The sequence below is a fragment of the Miscanthus floridulus genome, chromosome 10 (assembly GCF_019320115.1).
Source record: "Miscanthus floridulus cultivar M001 chromosome 10, ASM1932011v1, whole genome shotgun sequence".
NCBI classification, from domain to species: Eukaryota; Viridiplantae; Streptophyta; class Magnoliopsida; order Poales; family Poaceae; genus Miscanthus; species Miscanthus floridulus.
This window is the reverse complement of record NC_089589.1, coordinates 11,148,739-11,175,363: the sequence shown is the minus strand read 5'-3', so window position 1 is coordinate 11,175,363 and position 26,625 is coordinate 11,148,739. Positions and strand designations below refer to the sequence as shown.

The 26,625-nt window shown below is 48.7% G+C and overlaps 1 protein-coding gene across 1 annotated transcript; it reads left to right on the top strand.

The window, feature by feature from the left end:
- The first annotated feature begins 5,106 nt into the window (after positions 1-5,106).
- On the top strand, positions 5,107-18,767 carry LOC136488004 (uncharacterized). The gene is made up of 5 exons (XM_066485066.1): positions 5,107-5,240; positions 15,359-15,732; positions 16,260-18,041; positions 18,142-18,260; positions 18,366-18,767. The coding sequence occupies exons 1-5, from the start codon at positions 5,107-5,109 to the stop codon at positions 18,765-18,767; spliced, it is 2,811 nt and encodes a 936-aa protein (XP_066341163.1).
- The last annotated feature ends 7,858 nt before the right edge of the window (positions 18,768-26,625 follow it).

Genomic DNA, 26,625 nt, shown 5'->3' with positions numbered 1-26,625 from the left:
TTCAAGAGCTCATAAGGTGTCTTTTCCTTCAAAGGGTGACAATAGAGATGGTTGCTACAATAGCAAGCCGTGTTGATAGGTTCGGCCTAAAAGGATTGACTCACATTGTACTCACTCATCATTGATCTTGCCATATCAATGAGTGTTCTATTCTTCCTCTCAGCAAGGCCATTTGATTGTGGAGTGTACTTGGCCGAGAATTGATGTCTAATTCCAAATTCATCACACAACTCATCAATTCTAGTGTTCTTGAACTCGCTACCATTGTCACTTCTAACTCTCTTGATGGTTGTTTCAAACTCATTGTGAATGCCCTTGACAAATGATTTGAATGTTATAAACATATCACTCTTGTCCACTAGAAAGAATACCCAAGTGTATCTAGTGTAGTCATCCACTATCACAAAGCCATATTTGTTTCCACCGATGCTAGTATATTATGTTGGCCCAAACAAGTCCATATGCAACAACTCAAATGCTTTACTAGTGCTCATTATGCTCTTCTTAGGATGGGTGTTTCCAACTTGTTTGCCGGCTTGACAAGAGCTACAAAGCTTATCCTTCTCAAACACAACATCTTTTAAGCCTCTAACCAAGTCATGCTTAACTAATCTATTCAATTGTTTCATTCAACATGACCAAGCCTTCTATGCCATAACCAACCCATGCTAGGCTTAGAGAACAAGCTTGTTGACAATTGAGCTTCACTAGTATTGAAATCAACCAAGTATAGATTCTCATATCTAAAGCCTTTGAATCTCAAGTTAGAGCCATCTACACTTATGATCTCTACATCATCTACCCCAAATATGCATTTGAATCCAAGATCACACAATTGAGCCACGGATAGCAAATTGAAGTTCAAACTCTCAACTAGCAACACATTGGATATGCTCATATCATTGGAGATTGCAATCTTAGCAAGCCCTTTGACCTTGCCTTTGCCATTGTCACCAAATGTGATACTATCGTAACCATAATTGACATTGGTGTTGATTGAGTTGAACATTCTTGCATCACCAGTCATGTGTTGAGTGCACCCACTATCAAGAACCCAATGCCTTCCTCCGACTTTATAATTTATCTACAAAAGAAGATTAATTCTTTTTAGGTAGCCAAAATTGCTTGGGTCCTTGAAGGTTAGTGTCGGTGTTTTGGATCACCGACTAGTAAATTTCTAGTTTGCGCGTCTGGCCCGGATGGTGTGCTCGGAGGACACAATGATTATACTGGTTTGGGCAAAACATCGCTACGTCCAGTCTGCTACTGCTCATGTTACCAGCACTGTTTGTAGTAGGGGTTACAGATGGGTGAGAGAGGGAGCGAATCCCAGGTCTCTGGTGGAAGGATTGAAAAGTGCTGAGAGTTTGTTCAGCTGCTCAGCCATGTGCTCATGCCTATGTCCTTGTGTTGTGTTGCGTTGTGTTCCCCTCTTATAGAGGAAGGGGAAGATGTAGGTTACATCAGAAAAAGAGAAGAGAGAGAGAGAGAAAGAGGGAGAGAATCGAGGAGAAGAAGCCCTCTGGGACCACCACATCCTTCTTCTCCTTCATGCAGGTCCTGCCGATGCTATAGATGGTGACAGGGATGGCTCCATGTTGGCCTCCTATTCACCACTGGTGCTATGCCTCGACGTCATCAGCTGGTCATGGCGTTCCATCCTATCCTAGCAGACGATGTGGTGAACCGATGTGTCTATCAGCAGCCGTACGGGATTAGGCAGCACAGCGCCCACGCACCCGTCACTGTTGGTGATGCGAACCCTCGAGCATGGCCTATTATGGCCACAGGTCATGTCAAGGCATGCCCATGCCCCTTCTGGTGTCAAAGGCTTGACCCAGGCCTAGATGCTTGGACTCATAGTGGCTGGGGATGGTACGGACCCCGTCGGGTGAGGTGGAGCTCGCGCTCGAGGGGTCGGGCGAGACGGAGCCCGTGCCTGAGGGGTCGGGTGGGACGGAGCTCATGGCCTTAGGGTCGGGCAAGACGACTCCCGTACCCTTAGGGTCAGGCAACATGGGGACCCATGCCTGAGGGGTCTAGCGAGGCAGAAATAGTCCCTTCGGTATTGGTCGAGACTAAAATACGTCCTTGATTATCTAGGCGTGTTGTCGTCCATGGTCCTCAGATCCCTTCTTTAGTTATCCCTAATACTGATACCAGACCGTAGCCCCTGAGCCTATGGAGGAGTAGGATACTCCTTCGTAGGCTTTTTTGGATGGAGGGACTTCGAGGGCTTTGATCTTCTGCTGTCCACATGGACACCTTGGTGGGTTACGATCCCTTTTTGTTGCGCCTAGACTTCTTTCGAGGGCGTGTAGCTGTGGGATTTCTTTGGGGACCGAAGAGGATTTTCGTTAATTCTGGCCCCTCTTAGGACCCGATCGATCCTGCCGTTGTCGTGCGACCGTGTATTCGGTCTCTTCACAAGCCCAATTCCCCCTGAGCCCTCACAGCATTGCGGGGGTCCAATCGAGGGGTCACCTCATCTTCCAATCGTTCTCCCTCAAGCATTTTTTCGAAAAAACAGCGGGGTTGAGTCGTGCCATGTTTTCCTCGGTGGATGAACTATGGTGCTCGGTTAGCTAGTTAATGGGCTGGTTTCAAGTGGGGCCTTGGTGTCCCATTCCTTGGGGTCCTGGCATGGGTTAGCTGGTGACCTGACTCCAGATTCCTGACGGCCAGTCCATATAGTTCTTGGATCCGTTCGTCTAGTCCCAAGGGCTCGTTGCCTTTCTTCGAGAAAAAACCATGGACTAGCGCGCTGGTCAGGACTTGAACGTGGGCTGGGATGCCCATAGCACTCGTGCGCTTGGGTATTGGCTGCTAGTGGGCCCATCCTTTTCCACCCCTCGCTCTAAAGGTTCCCTAGAGCGGTTGTGAACCCGTCAGTGGGCCAACCTTCGAACTCGTGGGCCGTAATGAGCTGTGGGAGCATTTTTAGCCCCGTATCCCTTCCTTACCTGTGACGGTTCTTAGCCCATCTATCGGGCAACCCATCATCCGGCGCGTCCTTCGAGCGAGCGGCCAGAGGTAGTGCATGCATGATCTTTGGAGGGAGGGGCGATGTGACGTGGTGCAGTGGTAGCGTAAATCTAGGTGGACGGTTCACCTCTCGCCTCATCCTGCCTTATAAATAGCGCCCCCTTCATGTTTTGGCATGCTAAACTACAACCTTGCCTTCTCTGCCTTTCTGCCACTATCGTTTGGATCTGCTGTCTTTGCTAATCCACCACCAGTGCCCTAGATCCATAGCCTTCGCATCTTCGCTGCCACCAAAAAGTCCTTGCTCCTCCATCTTCGCTTTCCATAGAGTTGTGGTACCGCTTCGACGTCACCTATGATGTCACCTACACTCAAGCGGATGGAGTGGCTGGTTCTCAGCCATGAGGAGGTGCCGATGCTGCTTGACGGTTACATCGTCTCCTTCGCACCCTTCCACTGAGCGTGGGCTCGCGATCTCCCCTCATTCGTTCTTCCGGGGGCTGCTGCACCACTATCAGGATCGAGCTACTAACACCTCAACCCAACGGGATCCAACACATCATTGCCTTCATCACGATGTGCAAGGGGCACCTAGGGATTGAGCCGCACTTTGAGTTATGGAGGTACTTCTTCGCCATCTCCCTACATAGGAAGAAGGACAGAGGTAGGGAGATCCTGATGTTGATGGAATGCGTGGGCATCCACCTCCAGGGGCAGCGAGCGGCTGAGTACATGCCCTGCCAGCTCTCCAGATCCAACAAGGGGTGGCACGCGCAGTGGTTCTACTTGAAGAACCACCCTACTATCCCCTTGCTAGACTTCACCAGGCCCTTGATCGAAGAGGCGCCGCTGACAGTGGCCATGGGGGCCACCCGACAAGGAAAAGAAGAGGATGCATGACATCCTTGAGGCTGCCGCTTCCCTAAAGAGCCGCGACCTTCATGGGGCCGGCGTCATTGGAGCATACCACGTGAGGAGGGTGGCACCGCTTATGGTGCATGCCCTCCCATTGTTCGTGATGATGCCAGTTGTGAAACTCGGTGGGACGGTGCTTGCCTTAGGGGCCGTTTCACAACAACGAGATTGTGTAGCGCATCAAGGTGGCCACAGATGAGTATGACATCGTGTTCCCAATCCTAGGAGATCCCATGATATGGCCAATGCCAGGCTTTATCAAGCTGCTAGTAGATTTGGGCTTTTGAGCCTTTGTCGCACCGCTACCGGAGCATGCGGCCGTGAGGGCATCAAACTGTGCCACAGATGAGTGGAGGAAGAAGGATAAGGATGATGAGGAGAAGAAACGGCGGGTGAAGGAGCAGGCAAAGCTGCAGCGAGGGAAGCGACGCTAAGGCTCATCGTCGGAGGAAGAAGAAGAGGAGGAGGAGGAGGAGGACGGCTCTAGGTCGCCCATCCCGTGGGATGATCTAGCCGGCAGGGATGAGGACCCACCTTCACCATAGGTGGGTCCCTTCCCGTGGCATCTTTTGGAGCAAGAGGGGGAGGACACACCCTTAGAGACAATGGGAGCAAGCCGCCCCGCTCCGTCTGGGCCTTCTATGGCGCCCCCGGAGCCAAGGGGAGCTGGCGGCTCCACCTCATCCGAGCCTCCCAAGCAAAGGGAGGGCTCAAAGTGGTAGCACAATGAGGAGTTGTAGCTGGGGTTGTGGGGGCTGGCCCTGAAACATCTGTGCCCGATGGCATCAAGGTCGGTTGAGAATTTTTCATCCTTTTGTTTCTAATGAATTTTTCACCGTGATCTGACCGCAGTGCCTTCCACAGCGTTGGAGGAGGCGGGACCCTCCTGAAGCTAGCACCAAAAAAGACTCTTGCCCTTTGGTGGGCACGCCAGGACCCATCTGGTGTCAGGCTAGAGACTAGCAAGAGCATCATCGGGGTGACCGTGGGGTCCACCAGAGAGGCGCAGTCGATGGCTAAGTCTAGTGGAGGGCAGGCAGTGGAGGGCACATCCAGGGCACCCATGGCAGGCACGGTGTAGCCAGTCGTGGCCACAACATCATAGGTGGAGACAACGCGATTGGAGCTATCGTCCGTGTAGGCGGGCGCATCTGTGGCAGGGCAGACAGGGGAGGCCACACCCGAGGTGTCCTCGATGGATGTGGCATGACCGGGCACTACCACGACATCATTGGTGGAGATGACATAGCTGGGGTTGTCATCCGTGCAGATGGCCGCACCTGTGGTGGGGCGGACAGAGGAGGCCACGCTCAGTGCATCCTTGGCGGGCGCGACGGCAGGTTAGGCTTCCTCGTCTGCGTTACCCATCCCCTATACTACTAGGGGCCCATGCTAGGGGAGTTGCTATCGTGAGAGGGATCGGCGCTGTTGAGGGTCGGTGCTGAGGCATCCTTGCCTCTGGTCTGGGTTGGTGGCAACCCGCACGCCTAGGGAGGACCCCAGATCTAGTGGGCCAACCGATGGAACCCAAGGGTGACGCTCTTTGCCCTCAATGATGTCGCAGAGGAGAGGGAGTGGGGGCACGTTCACTCGGGGGTAGGGATCACGGTCAACACCCTGACCACCACGCTGAACTCACTATAGGATGTTGTCACGCCGGTCGACCAAGAATGTCATGTTCATGTCTTTGACCTTTGTCTCTCTCCTTTGTGCCTCTCAACTCATGTCCTCTCTGTAGTCTCTCATGGACCAAGCTAGGACAAGTTCCTATTCCTTCATCACGAGAAGGATGTTTGGGACTACCTTGCCAAAGAGAAGTGGCGGCGTGAGGAACTAGAAGCACAGCTCGCTGCCGCCCATCGGGAGGTGGCTGAGCTCACCCCCGTCCACCATGAGTTGGCCGATCTTTGGATCAAGGAAGCAGAGGCTCACATTGATAACCAAGAGGTTGGGGAGAAGCTCGTGGCCCTGCTTGAGAGGACGCGCATGGACAAGGCGGAGGCCGAGCAGCTATGGAAGGAGTGGGACTACTTGCTCCAAACCATAGAGGGGGTCCGCACAGAGCGTGACCTAGCTCGTTAGGAGCGTGCTAATGCCTGGTAGCAGATCTACCTCCTAGAGGACATGCTCTGGGAAGAAAAGGACCTAAAGGTTGTGGTGGAAGCAGTGACTACCAGACCCACCATGGAGGTGAGTTAGCGCCAGGAGCAGATCCAGAATCTAGAGGCTGAGGTGACCCGGTGACATGACAAGGCGTGCAAGCTCTAGGCAGACGTGGACCGTGATCCTCTAGTTTGCCTTGTTGTCCTTTCCCTAGAACCCATGGTGAGTTTGTTGACGTGGTTGTCGTGTGACTTGGATAGGACTTGATGGCATGCTCACGGTGGAGGTGATGAAGAGCCATGGCCTAGAGAAGGAGCTCGACGAGGTGAAGGCCACCCTCCTAAAGGAGAGCGAAGAGCACGATGCCCTATGTGTCGCCATCTAGCTAGTCTACAGCGACCTTGAGCTAGCCCCGGTGTGGGCGACAAGCTCGCTCATAGTTCACATCGTCCAAATCATAGATCAAGTGCACGACATTATGAGGGGTGTGCTCTACTTTGGCGTCAATCGGTCGTTCATGATCGCTCGCTCTCACTATGAGAACATCGATCTAGCGACGATGAGCCAAGGCTTCACGCCCGGCTACTCCGACACCTAGCTGGAGGACATCGAGAAGGAGGTGGCTCCTCTAGCACATGACTTATCTGCCAAGATAGAGGATGCGATCATCCCCCCAAAAAATTAGTTAGTTAGATAAACGAAGTGGTGGTCTTGTAATAAATGAACAAGTTTTAGTTGTTTTGTTTTGGTCAAACAAACTTTTTTCTTTTTGTGTTATAAAAAGGTTACTGCATTTTGACCCTTTTCTGTTGTTAAGGCTACAAAGCTTAAGGCATGGGCGAAAGATCCTAATCATGCTGGTGAGCAAGAACGCCGTAGTTGCTGGGGTGTCGGTTCCTTGCAGTTCGACCAACTTTACTCAGTGTTCGTTTCCACAGCTGTCGCTTTTAGATCTTAACATGAGAAGGGGTAAGGCACTACAATTGTGTCTAAATAGGTATGCTCTTATCAGCCCCAAAGTGAGGCCTAGCCCCATGCCGTTGCTGGGGTCAGGTGTCACTAAGGATCGAGGACGAGATAGCGGAAAAGAACGCATTTTTGTATTTCAGAAGCACTGTTCTTAGTTTTCATGGGTACATGCAAATGCTAAGGGTAAAAATGATATAGCTGCTCGATGTTCCATGCATTGATGAAGACCTTGACATCGATGGTCTTGAGCTTGTAGGTGCCGGGTTGGAGCACTTCTGCGACGACGTATGGTCCCTCCCACGGTGGAGAGAGCTTGTGACAGTTTTTGTTGCTCTGGACGAGGCAGAGTACCAAGTACCCGACGTTGAAGGCCTGACTCCGCATCTGACGACTATGGTACCAGCGCAACACCTGCTAGTACTTAGCCAAGTGGAGTAGGGCAATGTCGTGCGCCTCATCGAGCTGCTCCATGGCATCCTCGAGGGACGCCTCGGCTCCCTGCTCATTGTATGCCCTGACCCTCGACGCTCCATAGTCAAGGTTGGTCAGGAGGATAGCCTCAGAACCATAGACCATGAAGAAGGGTGTCGGCTAGGTGTTGTCCTTAGGCTCCAGAGCACCAGAGCACCATGGGGAGCTCTGCGACCCATCATCCTCCAAACTTGTTCAAGCGGTTGAAGATCCTAGGCTTGAGGCCTTGTAGGACCATGCCTGTTCGTGCAAGGGTGCGCCATGGCAGCCCAATCGACGTGGATGTGGTATTCATCGTAGAATTGGAGGAACTTTTTCCTGGTGATCTGCATACCATTGTCCATGATAATGGAGTTTGGGACTCCAAAGTGATGGACGATATCAAGGAAGAACAGCACGGCTTGCTCGGACTTGATCATGAAGATCGATCGAGCCTCTATCCACCTTATAAACTTGTCTACGGCGATAAGCAAGTGCGTATGGCTCCTAGACGCTCTGTTTAGAGGTCCAACCATATCAAGCCCCTAGACCACGAAGGCCACATGATGGGGATCGTTTGGAGTGCTTGGGCCAGCAGGTGGGTCTATTAAGCGTAGTATTGACACCCTTCGTAGGTGCGCACAATCTGTTTAGTGTCGGCTACTACGGTCAGCCAATAGAAGCCCTGTCGAAATGCATTTTTGACCAGGGTCGTAGGTGCGGCATGGTGCCTGTAGACCACACCATAGATATCTCTCAGCAACTGCTTCCCTTGTTCGATGGAGATGGAGCGTTGTAGGATCTCGGTGTGGCTTCGCTTGTAGAGCTGCTCCTCAATAATGACAAAGGACTTGGCGCGATGCACGAGCCACCGAGCCTCTATTTTGTCCATCGGTAGCACCTCATGGAGGAGGTAACCGAGGTAAGGTGTCCTCTAGTTAGCAAGAGGGTGGGGCTTTGCCACTGGGTCTGCATCAAGCTCCATGACCTTGAGGTCAGGGGGAGCTGAGGGATGGTCAGCCCCTGTGCCTATGGTCAGTGGCCTATCACTAGTTCCTTCTGGCTCCTCATAGTGGACCGAGGTCTTGTACTGGTCGCTAGCAAAAATGCCTGTCAGCACCGGCTCACAGCTGGACGCCATCTTTACTAGCGCATCGGCTGCTTCGTTGAGCCACCTTGGGATGTGATTGAGCTCGAGACCATCAAACTTGTCCTCCAGCTGGTGGACCTCTTAGCAATACGCAACCATCTTGGTGTCGTGGTAGCTTGACTCCTTCATGACCTAGTCGATGACCAGCTAGGAGTCGCCCTGAACGTCGAGCCATTAGATGCCTAGCTCAATAGCGATGCATAGGCCGTTAATGAGTGCCTCATATTTGGCCACATTGTTGGAGGCAGGGAAGTGGATGCGGACCATGTACTTCATGCACACTTTGAGGGGTGAAATGAAGACTAGCCCCATGCCGACCCCCTTCTTCATCAGTGACCCATTGAAGTACTTCGTCTAGTACTCCTGGTCGACGGCCGCTGGTGGCATTTAGATCTCTGTCCATTCTGCCATGAACTCAGATAGGACTTGGGACTTGATGGTCATCCAAGGGGCGTACAAAATACCCTGACCCATCAACTCGAGTGCCCACTTCACAATCCTTCTTGTGGCATCCCGGTTTTGGACAACCTCGCCAAGGGGGAATGTGGGGGTATGGCCCCCAAGACATGGGCCGCACCATCGGAGGTGGCCCAGCCCACAAGATCAAGGCATGCATGGCGCTGCTCGGCGTGCAACGCAAGACATTGTATAGTACCAAATAGGATACTTTACTTGTAACCCTGCCCCTCCAGAGTATATAAGGAGAGGCAGGGGTCCTCTACTCGACATCATGTATTCAATACAATACACTAAAGACACAGGATGTAGGGTATTACGTCGATCAGACAGCCCGAACCTGTCTAAATCGCTGTCTCTGCGCCTTGTGTCACCATTTGGTTCCTGATTACGTGCATCCCCACCGACAAATCTACCATCGTGGGATACCCCTCGGTGGACTGCCGAGCATCTTTTATCGATAGTTGGCATGCCAAGTAAGGGCTCGTGTGCGCTGATCTATGGTGAACCAGATGGGATCTCAAGATCGACGCCGCTCGTGGCAACCTGACTTCCTGCGACGGCGTGCTTCAACAGCCTGACAGGCTTGATATCCCTCGGCTCAAGCGCTATCTACAACGGTGATGGGCGACATCACAGTTCTCTAGATCCAATCATAGGACAACAAACTACATGACGGCGTGACTCTCATCCTCCTCCGATCGGTCTCACTTGGCTTCGACAAACATGCCGAGCTGCATCCGCATGGGAATACAGGAATCCTACTCCGACCCGATCGGACATGCATAGGAGTCCTGCTCCAGTTTGATACGTGCACAATGATTAGTGATTACCATCGAGCCCGGCTGCCTAAAAAATAATCCTAGTCAAGCATACGTCTAGTCTACTCTACAGCACCATGAAGATCCGGCCAGAGCATCGTTCCATCATGAGGAAACAAGAATATATGGGGGCCATGCAAGATATTTAACCAAGGCAAAATTCGTACATCCATGCATGCACGACATGCTGTACGCCCGAATTGAGCCCAAGCGCCCAGACGACAAGATCTCATCGGTTAGCAAGCAAATCAACAAGGATCACCATGCATGTACGTGGGAGGAAGACCTCCGACTGCGCCTCAGCCTTGTCGGACACGGGCTTCGCCTCCCTATGTGGGGTAACTCCATCAGGCCCCGACTACGCTTGTCCGACTACAACTCTGACTCCGCGCACCTATCCGACTGCATCGAGCCGCCAAGCAAACCATCCAAGCAGCCAAGCAAGCCCCTATGCGAGCTGACTAGGTCGCCGACCAGATAACGCCATACGCCACCGATCAGACGCTCTGTCCAAAGCTAAGTCACGCTTTAATATTTTTCTAAATATTCTCCAATCTCGGTATATCGTCATAGTGTTTCTCCGAGCTGTTTTCTCCATATTTGCTCTCCAAATGATTTTTCGAACCCTCGAACAGTCATGTTGATGGTCGGACGCCTCTAGAGATGGCCCTGTCTCTGGCTCCTCCCTACACGTGCACGAGCGTCTGCCCTCTGCATTATGGGTGGCCGGTAGCGGCTCTTTAGCGATGTCTGTTCCTCCTACACGTGCATGGGCTCCGCGCTCGATGTTATGGACTATGGGCTAGCCAGGGCTGGAGACTCAGCTACACACTAACTGGTCGGGCGGTTTATATTAAACATAAATATATTTTCACGCCAACTGATGGCCGAACTGCATACGCCGTTTCATCACCATTGCTGATTTTTCTCTGGAGTTTCTTTATTTGTACATCATGTACTACCCGTTCTACATATTTATATTGCAGGATCGTCGTCCAAGTGATCGGACCACATGGTGCTCGGGCTTCTCCACCGATCAACTGGTCGGACCGCTTGGTTCATGGACTTCATCGCCGACCAGTTGATCAGACTAGTCGCCGGTCGCTTCTACTCAATGTTCACTTCACCGCCGACCAGTCGACCAGAATGTTGGTCGCTCGTGCTTCATCGCCAGTTACGTCGGTTACTCCTCGGCCCTTGGAATCTTCGTGCTGAGGACTAAGTGGGCACACTTCACCGCATGGACATTGTCAGCTACGTTGGTGCTCAGACCTCGCCGCCTATGCCGGGGACTCCTCGGTGCTCGGACCTCGCTGCCTACGCCGAGGACTCCTCGGTGCTCGGACATCACCGCCTACACCAGGGACTCCTCGGTGCTCGAACCTTGCCGCCTACACCGGGTACTCCTCGCTTCTTGGTGCTTGGTCATTGCCAGCGACACCGGGGACTCCTCGCTCCTCGGTGCTCAGACATCGCCGCCTACGCTGGAGACTCCTCGCTCCTCGGTGCTCGGTCATCGCCGCCTACGCCAGGGACTCCTCGCTCCTCGCTCCTCGATGCTCAGTCATCGCCGCCAACGCCAGGGACTCCTTGCTCCTCGGTGCTCGGTCATCGCCAGTGATGCTAGGGACTCCTCGCTCCTTGGTGCTCGGTCATCGCCGCCTACATTGGGGACTCCTCGCTCCTCGCTCCTCGGTGCTCGGTCATTGCCGCCAACGCTGGGGACTCCTCGTTCCTCGGTTCTCGGTCATCGCCAGCTACGCCGGGAGCTCCCTGGTTGGTCGGACATCGCCGGCTACGCCGAGGACTCCTCGGTGCTTGGATCTTGTTACGTCTTGTCGGTGTGCTATCAAGTTGCTCCATGCTATTCAGATCAGGGTGCTGATCTTGGGCAGCACGTCTAGGGTCTTGATACGCACATGTCAAACGACATCGGCAAGCTTTTAGACTTCTTTTTCTTTGACCCTGCTACAAGATTCATTCTTCATCTTCCAGCAGGCTCAGGGACTAAGTGGGCACACTTCACCTTGCGGTGAATGTGCTTGTTCTCATCTCGAGGCTACGCCCGGGGACTAGCTGCCTGCTTGGCTGGTCTTCTACTTTATGACCCTAGCACCACGTGACTGCGTCACCTACTGTTAGGCTCAGGGACTAACTTTGGGGGTATGGCCCCCAAGACATGGGCCGCACCATCGGAGGTGGCCCAACCCATAAGATCAAGGCGTGCACGGCGCTGCTCGGCGTGCACCACAAGACATTGTATAATACCAAATAGGATACTTTACTTGTAACCCTGCCCCTCTAGAGTATATAAGGAGAGGCAGGGGTCCTCTACTCGACATCATGTATTCAATACAATACACCAAAGGCACATGACGTAGGGTATTACGTCGATCAGACGGCCCAAACCTATCTAAATCGTTGTCTCCGCGCCTTGTGTCACCATCTGGTTCCTGATTACGCGCATCCCCACCGACAAATCTACCATCATGGGATACCCCTTGGTGGACTGCCGAGCATCTTTTATCGACAAGGAAGGATGTCATGCCACAGTCTAGGGTTTGTTTCCCTAGAGTATTTCGGGATATTGGTCAGTGGTTGGTACCACAGTGGGAAGGTGGTGCCTAAGGTCAGGGCTCGGGCTCTGGTCCTCACTGCTGTTGTAGCGTCCACTGCGATGAGGGTGGTAGCCATGGTAGGCTTCCTCTCTCTCATCGCTTCATCCATGCCTATAGGCATCCTAGGTGTTACATGCGTCATGGTGGAGGCCGAGATGCCTAGGCACCAGGGCCGCGGCGTGCCTCTCGCCGTTGCACGGTGCCTAGTGGATAGACACGTCCCTAACATGTCATCTCAAGGGCACACGTGCTGACTGGCGTCAAGCTCGTGTCGCCGAGACAGTGAGCTCTCCGCTTGCTGCACCACCGTGCGCTCGTGCAGCGTGTGGATCTTGCGATGGGCCCGATGATCCTCGGGTGTTGTGGGCTTTGAGAGTCCATGGAGCAAGGCCGCCACAGCAGTGATGTTTTGGCTTGCCTAGGCGAAGTGTGGGAGGGCTCCATCATCTTCGATGATCCTCTGGTTCACGTCACGGGCCATGGTGCTTGCACACCCACTGTGTCCATGGCGCTCGATCTCTTGCTCGAGTCTATGTGCTCCTACTCGAGTTGGAGTCATGCATCCTCGAGCTCCTAGTGCCACCCCCTTAGCTGTTCCACCCGCATGTGAGGAAGGGCCCCTGCATCTTCCTCAACCTCATTATTGAGGTCATTTGGTGGAGTAGCCTCTCCCTCATGGACGCTTTCGACGCGTCCCTCGGGGGTACCTACCATAAAACATTCTCACGAGGGGTGATGGCTCCCCCTGCTGGAGTCAGAGTTAGAGAGCGACTCTGAATCTCCCACGAGAAGGTTGTGGAAAGATTTTGTGATGTATTCGGTCATCCCCACGAACTTGTCGTTCATAGGGGATGGGTGCATGCGCTGCACCATGAGGTGGCCAATGGTCCCCGTAGCATTGAGCAGACCGAATGGGAACGCTTCTGGGGAGCCCCGGGTGAGGTGTTCCAAGGAGAGCGGTTCCCCTCTGGCGAGTTGCATCATGGCATTGGCGAAGGAGAAAGTAAGGCAGCGTAGCTCCTCTCAGGATGGTCGGGGTCCTAGGAAGGCATCGAGTTGGTGCTCTAGCCTACCGTAGTAAAAGCTGAGGAGCCGATCGCTCCCGGGGACATGGGCCTCCGGCGCGTGTAGCTATAGCTCCTCAAGCGCCTCGACGATCACATTGAGGCTGGCAGAGTAGAGAGGCTGGACGGTGGCAGGAGCCTGCGCCAACTCTCCCACCATTGTGATGATGAAGTCTAGGCTCCCAAAGCACACGTGTGCTTCCGAAACCCAGCTGACGCCATGATTAGCCATTCGAGGCCTAATGTGGATGTCGAGATGCGCAAAAATCCCCTACCTAGTGCGCCAACTATCGGTGATTCGGATCACCGGCTAGTAAGTTTCTAGTTTGTGCATCTGGCCCAGATGGTATGCTCAGAAGACACATGGATTATACTGGTTCGAGCAGAACATCCCTATGTCCAGTCTACTGCTGCTCATGTTACCGACACTATCTATAGTAGGGGTTATAGATGGGTGAGAGAGGGAGCGGATCCTAGGTCTCTGGTGGAAGGATTGAAAAGTGTTGAGAGTTTGTTCAGCTGCTCAGCCATGTGCTTGTGCCTATGTCCTTATGTTGTGTTGCATTGTGTCCCCCTCTTATAGAAGAAGGGGAAGATGCAGGTTACATCAAAAAAAGAGAAGAGAGAGAGAGAGAGAAAGAGGGAGAGAATCAACGAGAAGTTCTTTGGGATCACCGCATCCTTCTTCTCCTTCATGCGAGTCCCACCGACGTTGTAGATGGTGATGGGGACGGCTCCATGTCAGGCTCCTATTCACCACTGGTGCTATGCATCGATGTCATCCGCTGGTCGTGGCATTCCATCCCATCAAGGCAGATGGCGTGGTGAACCAACGTGCCTGTCAGCGGCCATATGGGGATTAGGCAGCACAACGCCCACACACCCATCACTGTTGGTGATGCGAACCCTCGGGCATGGCCTGTCATGGCCACGAGTCATGTCAAGGCATGCCCATGCCCCTTCTAGTGTTAGAGGCTTGACCTAGGGCCACATGCTTGGACCCATATTGGTTGGGGGTGGTACGGACCTTGTCGAGCGAGGCGAAGCCCGTGCCTGAGGGGTCAGGCAAAATAGAGCTTGAGCCTGAGGGGTCGGGCTAGATGGAGCCCGTGCCCTCAGGGTCGGGTGAGATGGCTCCCGTACCCTCGGGGTCAGGCGACATGGGGCCATGCCCAAGGGGTCTGGCATGGCAAAAACCATCCCTTTGGGGTCGATCGAGACTGGAATACATCCTTGATTATCTAGGTGAGTTGTCATTCGTGGTCCTCGGATCCCTTCTTCGGGTATCCCTAATACTGATACCCGATGGTTAGTGACCAAGCTCTTTGGCACCCATATAGCTTTCTTCTTTGAGCTCATCCATGGTGCACCAATGAACTTAGCCTTCACACCATTTGTACCCTTAGTCAGCACATAGAAAGAATCAAGGTTAATTGAGGATACATTAGCATTCTTGTTGTTGGCCTTACACTCATGCTCTTTATGACCAACTTGCTTGCAACTAGTGCAAAACGACCATTGTTCTTTACAAAACTAGTCTTGTGTGGAGCAAAGGCTGCCTTGCCTTTCTTGGGGGTATAGTCCAATCCCTCTTTGTAGAGAGAAGCTCTTTGGCTACCCAAGGACCCACGAAAAAATAGCGCGCTATTTCGGCGCTATAGCGGCCTAGAGGACTTGGCGCGACGATATTACTCATATTCGCGCTATGCGCGCTATTGCCGCTATATCGCGCTATAGCGCCGCTAAACTGCTTTAGCGCCATAGCGCCGCTAAATGGCCGCTATTGCTGTTTCTCTGGCTGACCCAAAAAAAACGCGGCCCGGTCAGATATAGCCCACTAAGGGCCCGATTCAGGGAAACATACACGAGCCAAAAGTGCTGGAACCCTAGTCCATCGTCAGTTCCTCACCCTGGCCACTCGACCCGACCTCCTGGGCGACGGCGGCCGCTGGGCGACCGCGCCCTCCACCCGAACTCTCGACCTCCACCCTCCGCGTCCGGCGTCCGCCCTCCCACTCCGGCCGCCCTCCCACTCCGCCCTCCCACGCTGGGAGACGGCCGCAGCCTGGGCGACGGCGGGAGCCAGGGCCACGGCGGCAGGCTGGGCGACGGCGGCAGGCTGGGCGCACTCCTTCAAGTGTCAACAATGACTGAGCCAAGCGAAATCAATCGAAGTCTTGATGGTAGTGCGCCAACAATAGGTAATTTCTTCTCCCCTGTTCTTCTCCCCTGTTCTTTGGTGATGGAGATGCATATGCTAGATGCTTACCTTTGGTTGTGTCATCAGTCATCACTGTGTTATGGAGATGTGTTTGATACTTTGATTTACTACTTGATTAGTTCATTTAGGAACATGGCATGTTCTATTGCCCTCCATGATTGTATCTCTCTGAATAGTCTAATTAGGAGAGCTCAGGTTTTTTATATATGAATATGATGTTGAAAAATGAAAACTAAAATGAAATTTGTTACTGTACTTACTGGCAGATGATTACTGAGTACTTCTGGAATGCATGATTCTACTTCTAAGATTTGAATTTTTCTACCATACATTTTGCTACTGTATGTTTGTCATTCCCACAGAGTAACTGAACTTTGGAAAAGTATGGCTATCAGTTTATTACTTTATTTACTGATTGAAATGTGGTGTCCACTTATTAATTATCAGTTATCATCACAATGAGACAATGAGCAAGCACTTATTAATTCTGTTCTGTCCACTTTGTAGGCTTATCTAGCACTGCATCCACAGGCAACCAATCAAATGAAGCATCTGACCCAGCTTGGAAGCACTGCACAATGCCAGATGTGAACAAGAAAGGTTCTCTCAAGTGCAACTACTGTGACAACACTTATCATGGTGGAATAACTAGAATCAAGTACCACCTTGGTAAAGTTCCTAAATGTGGTGTTGCAAAGTGTACTAAAGTTCCATCTGATGTGCAAAAAGAAATGGTTAAGTTGCTATCAAAGAAGATGGATAACAAGCAAAGGAAGAGTAAGGAGAAAGAAGATGATAGAGCTGAAGTTGATTTGAGCCATTCTGAAGGAGAGGAACAGAGTGATGAAGAACTCAATTCAGTTATTGTGTTGAAGAAGGTGAGTGGCAAAGGTGCTTCTTCAGGTCCTATTGATAAGTTCTGTAAACTGACACCAGAAGAAATAGTGGCTGCAAGGAAGGGCAAATCTGTTGTTGCTGATAAGGTTCAATCCAAGCTGTCAACTGAAAAAAGGGAAGAGAAGAGGGACAGAGCATGTGAGTACATCTGTCAGTTTTTTTATGAAGCTAGTATCCCACACAACGCTGTTACACTACCTAGCTTTGATCTTATGCTTGAGGCTATTGGAGACTTTGGCAGAAACTTGAGAGGGCCAACTCCATATGAGATGAGTGGGAAATTCTTACAAAAAAGGAAGAGGAAAGTGCAGGATTTATTGAAGTCTCACCAAGAGTCTTGGGAGCTAAATGGATGCTCAGTTATGACAGATGCTTGGACAGACAAGAGAGGTAGAGGTGTGATGAATTTGGTAGTTCATAGTGCGTATGGAGTTTGTTTTCTTGATTCAGTGGATTGCTCAGCTGTGAAGAAAGATGGCAGATACATTTTTGAACTGGTTGCTAAATGTATTGAGGAAATAGGGGTGCAAAATGTAGTTCAAGTTGTGACTGACAATGCAAGACCAAATGAGGCAGCAGCAAGTTTGTTGAAAGCAAAGCACCCCTCTATTTTCTGGAATGGTTGTGCTGCCCATACCATTGATCTAATGCTGGAAGACATAGGAAAGATGCCAAGAGTGGCAGCAACAATTAGCAAAGCAAAGTGCTTGACTGTTTTTCTGTATGGCCATACTAGAGTTTTGAACCTGATGAGGAAGTATCTTTCTAGAGATTTGGTGAGGTGTGGTGTCACAAGGTTTGCTACAGCTTATCTGAACTTGAAGAGCTTGCTAGAAAACAAGAAGCAATTGCAGAGGCTTTTTAGGGAAGATGACCTCAGTGAACTAGGCTACCTAAAGAGTGTCAAAGGGAAGAAAGCAAACAAGATTGTGAGGTCTGAAACTTTCTGGAAAGGAGTTGAGACTGCTGTTAATTACTTTGAGCCATTAGCTACTGTGTTGAGGAGAATGGACAGTGATGTGCCAGCAATGGGGTTCTTGTATGGGTATCTACTAGAGCCTAAGAATGAGATCTCTAAGAGGTTTAACAATGACAGTAAAAAGTTTGAGGAAGTTTTTCACTTCATTGACAAAAGGTGGGACAGTAAGCTGAAGACACCTTTACATAGGGCTGGTTACTACTTGAACCCTTTCTATTATTATCAAAACAAGAAGGATATAGAGGAGAATGAATCATTTAGAGATGGTGTAATAACTTGCATTACAAAGCTTGTTCCAAATGAAGACACTCAGGACAAGATTATAGAAGAGCTTCAAAAGTTTCAGGATGCTGAAGGATCCTTTGGCAAAGACATTGCTAAAAGGCAGTGCAAAAATATTCATTTTGATCCAGGTATGAAAAATTATCCTCTGGCAAATAAATTTCTTATATACTGTTTTCTCTTGGCAAATAATTTACATTGTCCTCTGTTTTCCACTTTTTTGTAATTTAGCTAAGTGGTGGCTGAATCATGGAAGTAGTGCACCAAACCTCAGAAAGTTAGCTGCTAGAATTCTAAGTTTGACATGCAGTTCATCAGCTTGTGAGAGATGCTGGAGTTCATTTGAACAAGTATGAATCTGACATTCTGACTTACTGATTCCTATGTTCATTTGTGCAATTATTCAATCCTGTTTTGTTATTGAATTTTCAAATAATGGCATCAAACCTATGCAGGTCCACACAAAGAGACGCAACAGGCTGCTTCATGACAGAATGAGGGATCTTGTGTTTGTCAAGTTCAACTCAAAACTGAGGCAAAAGAAGGACAACAAGGACAGAGATCCCCTTGAGAAACCTGTTCGTGATGCTTTAGAAGATGAAGACAATGAGTGGATCACTGGCATTGAGCCAACAGAAGTAGATCTAGAGCAGGAAGGAGAAATTGGAGCATCATCACAGGGAGTTGCAGCTGCACCTCAAGGACAAGAAAAAAGAAAGGGAGGTAACCAGACCAGGAAGAGGAAGAGGTTCATCCCTACTACTGATGAGGATGATGAGTTATCTGGTTCATCTTCTGATGGAGAAAATGACATTGATATGGCATCTGATTCTAGTTTTGCTTCTGAGGCTGAATGATGTGGATGTGCCGATGTGGCGATGTGATGTGGTTATGCTTATGCACTTATGGTCTTATGCTTTAGCCTTTATGGCTGTTTGCCTGTTTGACTATTTATCAGGACTTAATAGTTATGCCTGTTTGAACCTTATGGATGTTTGATGTGGTTTAAGCACTTATGCTTAAGCCGTTATGGCTGTTTGAACCTTATGGATGTGGTTTTGCTGTTTATGGCTTTATATGCCTTTTTGGACTAGTATGAAACTATGAATATGTTGCCTGTTTGCTCTTATAAAGTTATGATTGTCATATGATTATCAGTTTAGAAGATGCTTATGAGTTTATCATATGTTGCCTGGCTGTATATAAATAGCGCGCTATAGCAGTCGCTATAGCGCCGCTATAGTGTGCTCAGCCATCTGACGCTACTGTGTTTGGCTGCCGCTATAGCGGGGCTATAGCGCCGCTATAGCGTGCGCTATAGCGCCGATAGCGTCCGGGACAGGCTCCCGCTAAATTCTATAGCCCGCGATTTTTTTCTTTGCCAAGGACATAAGCAAGCGGTCCTCACCACCATAGGCTTTGCCTAAGGTGCGAGTGAGCTCATTAACCTCCTTCTTGAGAGTCTCATTCTCAACCATTAGTGAGGCATCACAAGTGAAACCATCACTACTAGATGAGGTAGAAGTGGAAGTGCTACAATGAGGAGAATGTATGCTTTGATGCCCTTCACCACTTGAGTGCCCTCAAATGTTTCCTCCAACTTCTTCCAATCCTCATGAGCCATCTCACTGTTCTTGATTTGCTCAAATGTCTTCTCATCAAGAGCATCATGAATTGCACTAAGAGCTATGTCATTGTTTTGGAGCAATATTTCTTCTACAGCGGTGGGAGCCTCCTGATTGGCAATCTCAATCTTGGTCTCCACGACCTTTCAAACCTTCCTATTGATTGACTTGATATATGTTGTTATCTTAACCTTCCAATAAGGATAGTTGGAGCCATTGAATTGGGGTGGCTTCTTGGTGTTGTTGATTTGAGCCATTTTGACACCAAAGGTTGTTAAGCCTCAAATCACGGTGACCATGGCTCCGATACTACTTGAAAGGTCCTAATGGCTAGAGGGGTGGTGAATAGCCTATTGGAAATTTCTACAACAACAGTTAGTAAATATGTTAGACAATTAAATGGCGAAGCAAGTGTTGCACTAGCCTACTAAAAATGCAAGCCACCTATCATAATTCAAGTGACTATGATCTCTAAGCACACAAAGGCTATGTCACTACACTAAGTTAGTGTGCTCGCAAAGACTAACTAAAGAGCCACACTAACCACTAGACCCGACACAAGCTTGCTCTCAAAACTAATTACACTAAAGAACGAAGCAACACTAGAAATATAAATACAAGAGAGGGGATGTGATGGTTATACTGCCGTGTTGAGGAATTGAGCCAATCACAATATGATCACAATCAATCACAGTGAATACCAACAAATCCTCGGACAATGATGACACAAGGTTTTTTACCAAGGTTCACTTGCTTGCCGGCAAGCTAGTCCTCATTGTGGCAATTCACTCACTTGGAGATTCATGCGCTAATTGGCATCACACGCCAAACCCACAACCGGTTGCCGCACAATCAACATAAGATGAGGATCACACAAGCCACGAGCAATCCACTAGAGTACCTTTCGGCTCTCCTACCGAGGAAAGGTCAAGAACCCCTCACAATCACCATGATCGGAGCCGGAGACAATCACCAACCTCCACTCGATGATCCTCGCTGCCCCAAGCCATCTAGGTGGTGACAACCACCAAGAGTAACAAGCGAATCCCATAGTGAATCATGAACACCAAGTGCCTCTAGATGCAATCACTCAAGCAATGCACTTGGATTTACTCCCAATCTCACAAAGATGATGAATCAATGATGGAGATGAGTGGGAGGGCTTTGACTAAGCTCACAAGGTTGCTATGTCAATGCGAATGGCCAAGAGAGTGAGCTTGAGCCAGCCAAGGGGCATAAATAGAGGCTCCCATGAAATAGAGCCGTTGGCCCCCTATGCCTCACTGTCCATGGGGCGATCGGACACGCCGATCAAGATGACTGGACGCATGGCACCCCAGTGTCTGGTCATGGATCAACGTCCACATGTCCCCATTTAAACCACGACCGCCTGATCTCCATTAGTCGAAAACTCCCATGTGATCACTTGAGTTTAGATTGGACACGCTGACGACTGTCCTGATTCTCCCGCGCTGCGTCAGGTCAACAGAACCACGTGCGCCACCAACAGATGACCAACCGGGCCGATCAACTCGGCCTCCCAGTGTCAGGACAACTCTAGAGAAGTTCTAGAGCGCCCAAACGATGATCGGACGCATTAGATGCACCTCGACTGGACCCAGCCCAGCGTCCGGTCAGTTCTCCTCCTCTGCTTGTCAAGTTTCGCGCCCGACGTCAGCGTACGTCACCTATGACCAGACGTAAGCCCTGCGCGTCTGGTCACAATCACTGTGTTGGGTTCGGTCTGTTTCCAGACATAGCCCGAGCACGCTACTCCTTTTTATAATTGACTGGACGCACACTGCTAAGTTTGGTCAACTCATAGGCTGAGTTTGGTCACTGAATTTTAGTGACAATCACCTCCTTCACTTCACCAACTTCTCCACCCTTGCTCAAATGTGCCAACCACTGAGTGTATCACCTTGTGCACGTGTGTTAGCATATTTTCACAAACATTTTCAAGGGTGTTCACTCTCCACTAGATCTAAATGCATATGCAATGAGTTAGAGCATCTAGTGGCACTTTGATAACCGCATTTCGATACGAGTTTCACCCCTCTTAATAGTATGACTATCGATCCTAAATGTGATCACACTCGCTAAGTGTCTCGATCACCAAACCAAAAAGCTCCTATCAAGTTTCACCTTGGCCTTGAGCTTTTTGTTATTCTCTTTCATCTTTTCCAAGCTGAGCACTTGATCACCATGGCCTCTCCACCATCATTATGATCTTCACCATTGCTCCACCACTTGTAATAGTGCTACTGTTTACATCAAAATTTGGAAGAAGAATCGTAGGGACTTGAAAGCTCCCAAGATCATGTCATCAAGGAATCAATCGCTGTGCAGGACAGGTATCAGCTGATTCGAATGCAACACTGGAATTAGCTTTCTTCAGATAGTGCCAGCGGATAATGACAAAGGCTACGATCGATGCCGAGACAAGGCATGTTGGACTCTACAAAAAGGGAAAGATTAGAGTCCAAGTTATCTTAAATTAGGAATGTTTTCTCTAGGGCCAAAAAAATTGTGATGAGTCATGCTTAGATAGGAATCATGCGTAGGTCCCGAGTATAAATATCAAACCCCGGCTATTGTAAAGAACACACAATCAATCAAATACAAGTTCCTTACTTTTTTTAGCTCCGGCCACCCCTTAGGAGTAGGAGTAGAGTAGATCTCGATGAGTTCTTCAGTGAGTACGACTGCATCGATCCGGTCGACCTCCACTACTTGTCTATAAGTACTGTCATGGCTTATACTTCTGTTTCGTATGGCTGCATCGATCCGGTCGACCTCCACTGTGACTCTAGTATAAGCTAGTTATCGACTCTTGTCTAGTTCAAGTAAGGCTGCATCGATCCGGTCGACCTCCACTACTCGAACTAGATTAAGGTCAAGTTATCGGTTCTATCTAAGGGTGGCGTTCCTTCGGATAGATTCATTAAGTTACCGATATTGCTTATTGCTTCCATTATTTATTTAATTACAGCAATATCATTTCAGCCCGATTGGGATTGATCTAGATCGGCCTTATATCCTATTTAACCCATCATTTCTTAATCTAAATCTGATCTAATCTGTGCTTTAAATGATGAGTTATGTTTTATCGGCTGTTTTATATCAATCTTGATCGTGCATAGTGTGCGGTTAAGGCATGTCTGGTCTTGAGTAGATCTATAGGCTAGCGAAAACCTTTCCATGGCCCGCTATCATGGCCTATGTGATTCTGCCTCACACCCCACTGTTAGCACCGTGGAGTGGGGATCGTTATTTGGTAGATCTGTTCCTGATAGGGCATGACCTTAACTATAGCACTATGCCTAAATCGGTTGTTTTAGCCGATATTGAGTGCTTTCATGAATAGTTCACTGTCACGAGACCTATTGAAGTAAAGATAGGTTTAAAGATATGTTAGCCTCGTAATCTTATTATTATATTACAGCCTGTATGATTCTGCCTCATGCCCCACTGGTATCAGTAATAAGTTAGGGTCGTCGAGTCTATTGTTGTTTCTACGGGCTGCATGATTCTGCCTCATGCCCCACTGGTCATAGCGATAGATGAGATCTAATATGTTCATTAGATTTATCTTTATTAAATGGTTGAATGATGATGAACTATTTCTTTTATATAAAAAGGGGTTCGGTTACTTACAGTCATTGGCTTAGCATAAACTTATTATTGTTAACATCTTATTGCCATTGACTAATATTTTTCTAAATAATGATATTCATCTGAACGATAACCTATTCTTCTTACACAACCCCACGAGTTTTAACTAGTTTATTCTTATGAATATGCTGGAATTGAACTATTTAGTCGATCTCCTTTTATATCGGCTCTCAGAGCCGTACATTCGGGACTGTCTGGCAACACCGGCACGTTCCACCCTAAATTACTGATAAACTTTCTCTCCTTGTCAATTGCAGAGGTCAAATTGACTGGCATGTCTCGAGGAGGAGTGCACAGGATCGACCATCCCTACGCTGAAGCTAGGTGGATCTCCAGCTTCATCGAGCGGACCCTTCCGGCTTGCTCGTGTGCCCTCGGCACGGGACAAAATTTCATGCCGACACACGTTCTTGGCACTGCTCGGTGGGACCCCACAATCGTCATGGCGGTTCACAACAACAACGACATCCTTATGGTACATTGTGAAGATCTACCTGATGGAGATAAATATGTCATCGGCAAAGCTATAGAAGAATTTCAGAACAAGTGTTTGTTGTCCTACACCAAAACACGTGACAACACAATTGTTCAGAAATATCCACTACCAAGAGTTCTATTACATGGGCAGACAGATACAATTGAAGACGAAGACAGACGTTTCTTTATGGAAATTGTAAACAAATCTGTTCGTGATGCCATATCAGGCCATAATGAAGCTTTCTTGGACACATTCCACAACGCCATGAAAGAGGCAATTCATGGGTTTCTAGTTGGTCAAGTTGGGCTGGCCTGTTACAACATTCCACATCCAGTCGACCTAAGGGACTAATCAAGTTGGTACCTAGCCTTTAAGAAGCAGCACCAGCTGGTAATGATGATGTCCAGACAGTTCATGGTTCATCTGAACAAGCTTAGGGTACTACTACGAATCAGACACAGTATAATCCTGGACCATCAGTGCAGCATGTGCAATAGCCGGCGGGGCAAGGTAGAACTAGGTGATTAATTTTGGCACATCGGGCCACATACCATTGTTGGCTCAAAAAATAGCACCATCAATTCAAAGGATCCGTAGCGATATAGATCCTCATGTTTATAATTAGAGACTTCAAGCAGCAAACCAGCAAAGGATCTAGCAGATAGAGATTCCACAAGGGTATCATTATGGCATAGATTATAACACCCTCCACATGATTCTGAATCTAGGGTATCAAGGCACATGAGATTTCAATCCATAGATGGGTCAGCAAGTGTAGAGAAATCCAAATTCACATGCTGACGAGTTGTTGCTAAAGGTGGCCGAGATGATGAAGAATCAGTTCGGTCTAAAGCCAAAAGGGCAGACCTTTTCGTACAAACACCCATATCTAGAATGGTATGATTTGGTCGCTCTTCCTGCAAATTATAGGCTTCTAGAGTTTGCTAAGTTTCACTGGCTAAGATAGTACAAGCACAATAGAACATGTCAGTCGGTATCTTACATAATTGGGCGAGGCATCGGTTGAGGAGGCCCATCAAGTTTGTTTCTTCTCCCTTACACTATCAGGACCTAGCCTTCACTTAGTTTTCATCATTGCCAGTCAACTCCATTACCAATTGGACTGACCTGGAAAAGAAATTTCATACATATTTTTATACTGGGACTGGAGAAAAGAAGATTACCTGATCTGACAACTATAAGGCAGAAGACTAATGAACCAGGCACTGAGTTTCTTCAGAGGTTCCGAGAGACTAGGAACTTAGGCTTCTCATTAAACTTGGCTGATGAACAGCTAGCTGCTTTAGCCGTTCAAGGAATGCTGCCAATGTGGAAAGAAAAACTACTGGGACAAGAATTTGACAACTTGGGTCAATTGGCTCAACAAGTGGCATGCGCTCAATAGCCAATTCCAGAGTATACGCAGAGATACGCGATTTCAGAGGAGTACCACTGTGGCTGAAGCTTATAATCCATACTCAGTTGATGACAGCTATGAAGATGAAGAAGAAGAGGTTGCTGTGGCTGAATGGAATTGGGGCAAAAAGATAGTAATGGTGCCAAATCCTTGGGGAAGAGGAGTCGAGGAGAGCTATGATTTTGATGTCATGAAATCAGACAAGCTCTTCAATTTCTTGCTTGAGAAGGGACAAATCAAGTTGCCCGATAATCATATTATGTTGCCCCCTAATCAGTTGAAGAATAAGAAGTTCTACAAGTTCCATAACGCTACTTCTCATTCCACTAATGAATGCAGAATCTTTCGATAGCATATACAGAGGGCTATTCAGCAAGGAAGGCTCAAGTTTGATACGCCTCGAAAAATAAAAGTTGATGATAATCCTTTCCCTAGGAGATCAAAACATGGTTGATGCTAGACTACTCAAAGGAAAGACTAAGGTCCTAACATCAACCAAATCAAGGGAAGCTAGAACAGTCGATCCCGAAATGCAAATATCGGCTGACGAATACAAGAGAAATTAAAAGACGTCTGTGATAAGCAAAAGAGCCGATTTGAGTGGGGAGAAACATCAAAAGAAGGGGCGACAAAGCCATGAGTTACATCTCGAATTCTGTTGAATAAATGGCAGCGGTAGAAGAAAAAGGATTATCAGTGTTGATTAGAAAAGCAAGAATACCAGCGTCAATAAGAAAAAGAGAGGTATGAAAGAAAGAAAGCTAAATTGCATTGGAATTGCCCTTTCTTCAGACATTGCTAGAACGATGGTTTAAAGTTGCCTACCAGGAATAGTTGTCCAGAGTGCAGCGATCAGTATTGGGAGTTTAGGTAATCTCAAGCCAACCGCCGGTCTATCCATGCTCAAGATGCGTATCATCACAATAACATGGATCGACGCTTAAAAAATGGAAGTGTTCATAATCGGCTTGAAAAAAGAGTTGTTGATCAAGACTGGGCTGATTATGAAGAAGATGGCAACGAGAGAGAATATGTTTGGTAGGAAGGCCAATGGTGTCCGGGAGGTTTTATGAGAAGCCAGAAGAGAAGGGTGCAATGCCTAAGGAATAGAGAGTTGGAACAGGCTCAGGCATTCAGTAAACCTCAAGTATGGCATGCTAAGCAAACATCCGATAGAAGGCATCCATCAGTTAATATTCAAATGGCTTTTCTATTGCCATTAGAGTTTAGAGCTCCAACAGATCAAGAAGTTTATCTAGATTTCAATGAATCAGAGTATGAAGAGATAGTTGCCAAGTTGACAGTTATACAATAAGCAAAATTTGATAAATCAGTCAAGCATCGGCACTTAAAAGCTTTATATGTGAAATGTTTGGTTGATGGGAAGCCGATGAACAAGATGTTGGTAGACGGAGGTGCTTCTGTCAATCTCATGGCTTACATCACCTTTCAGTAAACTTGGCAAGGGACCAGGAGATCTGATGGAGACTGACATGATGCTTAAGGATTTTGGAGGTAAT

Excerpts from the sequence above, each read along its gene's own strand:
- LOC136488004 (XM_066485066.1), top strand. The coding sequence starts at position 5,107 with ATGACCGGGCACTACCACGACATCATTGGTGGAGATGACATAGCTGGG. Across the intron at positions 5,241-15,358 it reads CTTGGCGGGCGCGACGGCAG|ATATAGCCCACTAAGGGCCC; the intron begins GTTAGGCTTCCT and ends CGGCCCGGTCAG. Across the intron at positions 15,733-16,259 it reads TGGTAGTGCGCCAACAATAG|GCTTATCTAGCACTGCATCC; the intron begins GTAATTTCTTCT and ends TCCACTTTGTAG.